The 5,038-nt window shown below is 30.2% G+C and overlaps 1 protein-coding gene across 1 annotated transcript; it reads right to left on the bottom strand.

The window, feature by feature from the left end:
* Positions 1-301: 301 nt before the first annotated feature.
* LOC126883092 (uncharacterized) lies at positions 302-5,038 on the bottom strand. The gene is made up of 7 exons (XM_050648322.1): positions 4,871-5,038; positions 4,010-4,223; positions 3,086-3,319; positions 2,103-2,324; positions 1,562-1,758; positions 1,208-1,391; positions 302-720 (listed from the first exon to the last, which is right to left on the bottom strand). Exons 2-7 carry the CDS (start codon positions 4,215-4,217, stop codon positions 620-622), a joined length of 1,146 nt encoding a protein of 381 aa, XP_050504279.1. The 5' UTR covers positions 4,218-4,223; positions 4,871-5,038; the 3' UTR covers positions 302-619.

The following is a 5,038-nucleotide window of genomic DNA, read 5'->3' as shown; positions in this document are numbered from 1 at the left end:
AAATCACATAAATATTCAGCTTTTGGCGGTGCTTCAATTATTACTTCCGGTTTAACAGGAAATGAGATAATTTTTTTGTGACAATATTGTTCTTCATAAAATTTCAAATCTAGTGATGTATCATACTTGACAATGTATCTTTTTGAAAATCTTGAATCACATCCCCATGGCTATTTAAAAATAATATTTGAATGGTCATAAGTATTTTTTTTTAATAAATATAACTTTTTAATAATAATCTTTTTCATAAAATTTGCAAAATATTGATGTGTAAAACATACTTTTTTAAATAGTCAAAAAATTTAAATTTTTTTGAACATAATCGAGAATATTTTTATTTTTAAATTTTTTGACTATTTTTAAATAAAGATGTTACATTTTATACATCAACATCTTGCAAATTTTATACTTATCCTTAAAAACTTACTAAACGGTATCACTATGTACTACTGTTTTACTAACAAGGGAAGAAGCCTGATTTAAATTACTATTAAGACCTTCAATCGTATTTTTAAGTTCCTTAGCCACCCTCCTACACATTTGGCGTTCACCTACAGTTTCTTTATAAAACCTTTGCATGTTTAATCAAATAAAAAACTAAAATTAAAACAATTCCAAATTAGTAATTTTTCTTGTTACGGTTAGGAGCATGTTTTAACCAGCGCTTAATAGCGTTCTCAACTTCATGAGTTGTAAAGTCAGTTCCTTGTTTTACCGCATCTATAATAAAAATAAAATTCAGTGTATCAAAAAATATACAATATATGGGTTGTTTCATTCAGAAACATAATTACACAATACGGACTAAAACTGTTTGTACTAAAAATGAGTTTTTTCACTCTTTGCAAATAATATTGCAACCCATTCACACAAAATATAATTTCTTAACTTTTCTTTTAAATCTGGGTTTGGAAATTTAAAAAGATCAAGACCAAAAAAGATTAAAAAACAATATACAAGGCAGTTGGAAAGAAAAAACTGGGCAAAATAGATAAAATGCCCTATACCTCAAGTTATTAAAGGAGTACAACCCATTAAATATGAACCTTCTGCAAAACACCTAGGCATGCCCTATCTGTAGTTAAAGTATGTCTATTTTAGAATGAAACACCCTGTATAAACACCTTTCCTTATTTTCTTCACAATCCGTGTTTACAATCGAAGCAAGTTAATAAAAAACAAAAAAAATTGAAACCACAAGACTCACCTAGAACCACTTTGTTTAAGCGCAGTTGATTAAATGGTCGCTTATTTGATACTCTGTCTTGCCGCCGGTTGTTACCGAAGTAATTAAAATGCTTCGCAATATTATCTGTCAAAAGAGATCTTAATATCCTATTATTCTTCTGGGTAACATCTTTCAGGTTTGAAATTGAGGCACAGTATGATTTCTAAAAAAATATAAATTAAAAAAAGTATTTTTACATTTAGGTGCAACTAATTTCTTTTAATTTATACAAAGAAAGTTTAATAAGGGAATAATTTTCTATTATAAACAAATCAGCAAAAAATTTAAATTTTCTTAATTTCTACAATTGGGTACAAGATTTATACAACTTACAAAAGTGTTGAAGTTCTCTTCTTCTGTCAAATATATCTCTAGTTCTTCCAGGTCTTGTAAGGATTCTATTGGCAATTTTATTTTGAAGTCATCAGGTAAATCTGAATTTTCAAATGGTTTTGATTTCTCCAAAATATTTAGAATTTTTCTGTTCTGTTCCTTAATTGTTAATATATGTTTAAGTAGAACCTTCAATCCTAGAAACAAAACATATTTACAACACATTGAATAAAGTACAGAAGGTTTTCCATTAGTTTTTTGCAATTATTCATTGATACTTATAATGAATGCATGCTAACATTGTGTACCTATATCGTTGGTTGTACCTATGCCCATAAAAAATTGTAAGTTTGGGGAAAACACAATTTGACCATTTACATTAATAGTATCAGTAATAACAACTATAAAAATTAGATGATTTGTTACACTATTGAAAGCTTTTTCAAGTCAATTTTTACTGTGTGCTTTAAACCAACAATATTTTTGGCAAATCAATAAGGTAGTGTTGTGCAAAATTACTCCCATAAATAAAAGAACTTACCATTTGTATCCTGAAGACTATTATCAAAATTTAGAGACTCGTTCAGAGTCGGTGTTTGTATTTCAGTTGCTTCTTGCCTACCAAAAGACGATGAAGATTTTGGTGTAGATATCTGAAATGATAACTTATCCCTTGGTGTGGATATGCTTTTCATAAATTGAGAGCCAGAAGGTATGCCAGGGTCAGACTCATCTGTCCCAGATTCCAATTCTTGAGACGATCCTACAATTTTATTTATTACTCCCTTAATACTTTATGATACCAGTGAGGTTCATAATGGATAAATTAATTATTGTCTAGCTGATTAATGATTTGGAAGAAAATCCTACAACAGACCAATTTTTACTTTCCCTCAATTTTACATATCCTATCCTTAGATAGGATATGTATTATCGAAGCGAAGTATTGTGATGGTGTAAAATTTCGACTTCGGGATTTTCATTGATTTTCAATGTGGGTCTGTGGAAAAATTTTTCGTCAACGGTTTAGCAAAAATTGCTAAACAGATTTTTACAAAATTTGGACCAAAAATCAACTATGTGAAAATCTGGATCTGATTAGTTTTTTGGAAAAACTATTTATCACACATAATAAACCCACTGACATACGTTAACGGGGTGTTAAAGACATTTGAAAATTAAAAAATATTTAAAAAATTCATAAAAACTAATGAAATTTAAACAAAACAATCTCTATTATGTTTAGTAGATCAATACAGTCTATTTTTCAAATTATTAAACTCATAGGCTAACGTTAATGGAGTTTAAGAGGCTTTGAGACTTTGAGGGAAAGTACCTTGTGTCATAACACACCACTAGTTAATTTTTATCTATTTTTTTTACACTGAAAATTCTTACGGACTACACTGTACAATAATATGCTGGCATCATCAAATGTACAAAATAATAATTTAGGTTTAAAATTGTTAAACAAGTGTTTGTGTTTAAAATATTAATATTGATGTAAATCTTAGCATCACTAACCTCTTGGATTTGTATAGAGTTTATTAATTCCCACAGGTGGAGGCCGTGGTAAAATTTGCTTCGACTTTTTGCCAGGCTTAAATAGCGAAACCTGGTCGTTGCTGTCCTCATCCGAACTAAATTTTCGTTTCAGGATCTTTCTTCTGGGTCTGGTATTATCATCCTCAAGATCAGTTTGTAGATCAGATGTTATTTCTGCTCTTTTTAATTTATTTGTGGCCTTTTCAAAATCATCTAAAAACGTACGGGGTAATAAAAGGGTTAAAATAACTTTACTGGTATCACTATTTTCACTTACACTACCACAAATGAAAAATGACAAATCGCAATTAAATTTTTGCCTTATACTTTTGTAAATTATGCTAAGCATATTTATGGCACACAATCTTCTGACAAGGGGTGTTTCGCTTCAACAGAATGTGTACACCAGATTGGATATTGTGAGATTAGAAGCATTTTTACAAGATTCATGAAAATTTATGAAGAATCTTGAGCCTGAAACCTTTAGTTTTCTTCAAACTGATTCAAAGAGTTCACCATTAACCAAAACACATTTCGTTGACTATGTCAACATCATCAGGAGACGATAGAAACATACTTCGAGCTTAGATTTGTGATATTGTCACCATATTTTCGAAATAGATTGAGAGATTCAAATATATATTTGAGGATTTCTGAGATTGTGCCTGGGATTGGTAAGATTTCTGACATTTTAAGCTGATTTAAAGCACAATGTAAAGACCAATCACTATTTAGAAATCCTTTCAAGCTGAAAACAAGAGAAATGGGAACAGCAGACTCGAACGTCAGACAAACGTGGTGGCAAAATTTGCAAAAGGACTTCCAAATAGTGATTGATGTCTACACTAGATTGCGTGAGTGAGACACCCTTTGTGTTTTAATTAGCTAAATTATTATCATTACCTGTTGAATAAAAAATTTTCTGGACACCATATATCTTCCAAGTTTCATCAATTTCAGGTTCTAGTTTGCGTAGCACTTTTTTAAATTGAAGGTTATCTTTTATAGGGGGCCAACGTACTTCAGTTTTTCTAGGTGTCAACCAAGTTGAATTTACTATAGATAGTCCACCACCATCTTCTTCTTGTTTAAATTCTATTACAGAATACATTTTTACCTACATAATTGTGAAGAAAAAAACTGTATTTTAATTTTTCTTGACTATTTTATCTTGTTACTAATACTAATACAGTGGAACCTCGATAAGTTGGATTAATCGGGACCGCGGCCGATCCGGGTTATCGAAAATCCGAGTTAGCCGGAGAATATGGTAAAAATTAATAAAATACGGTATACTTAGAGATAAACTCCATTATAAATGACAAAACATGAAATCCATATGCACAGTACATCTAAATTACATACAGTTGTATAGAGTATTGTTTATTTCTTGGTAAAAAACTCAGTCGAAGTGAAAAAATTTTTGTTTTGTCTGATGAAAATCGGTCCGGGTTAGCCGGACTTCCGGGTTATCGGGGGCCGACTGATCGGGGTTCCACTGTAGTTATAAAATGTTTTAAACAAAATAAGTATATATTCTTAATAGGGTTATTTAGAAAAATGCTGTAAAAATGATATTTTGTTAAGACAAACATGTGTAATGTTCCTGATTATTACTATTTTTTCATATTCACCCACCATAATATTGTCTACAGAGATTAGTCAGTGAAATGTATTTCACCAGTTGAAGTTCATTTTCGTAAGTAGAAGTGAAAAAATATACCTCACTTTTTAAGTTATGATATTTCTAAAAATTAGACTTACCTAAAACAAGAAATAATCCAAATATAAACTAATTTAATAAACAAGGAGCCAATGGATGGAAAAAAGCGAACTCCTTGAACACAATGGATCAAGAAAAACAGGAAACAAACGTAAACTAACGGAAGACGGCATACACCACCATAAACAACAAAGCCATTTTGTTTATTT

This window comes from Diabrotica virgifera, chromosome 4 (genome assembly GCF_917563875.1).
Source record: "Diabrotica virgifera virgifera chromosome 4, PGI_DIABVI_V3a".
NCBI classification, from domain to species: Eukaryota; Metazoa; Arthropoda; class Insecta; order Coleoptera; family Chrysomelidae; genus Diabrotica; species Diabrotica virgifera.
Note: the sequence above shows the minus strand (reverse complement) of the source record. Positions and strands in the feature narration are given on the sequence as shown.

Coding starts and splice junctions, on each gene's coding strand:
- LOC126883092 (XM_050648322.1), bottom strand. CDS start 4,217: ATGTATTCTGTAATAGAATTTAAACAAGAAGAAGATGGTGGTGGACTA. Junction 3,320..4,009: donor GAAAATTTTTTATTCAACAG/GTAATGATAATA, acceptor GTACGTTTTTAG/ATGATTTTGAAAAGGCCACA. Junction 1,392..1,561: donor AAGAGAACTTCAACACTTTT/GTAAGTTGTATA, acceptor ATATTTTTTTAG/AAATCATACTGTGCCTCAAT.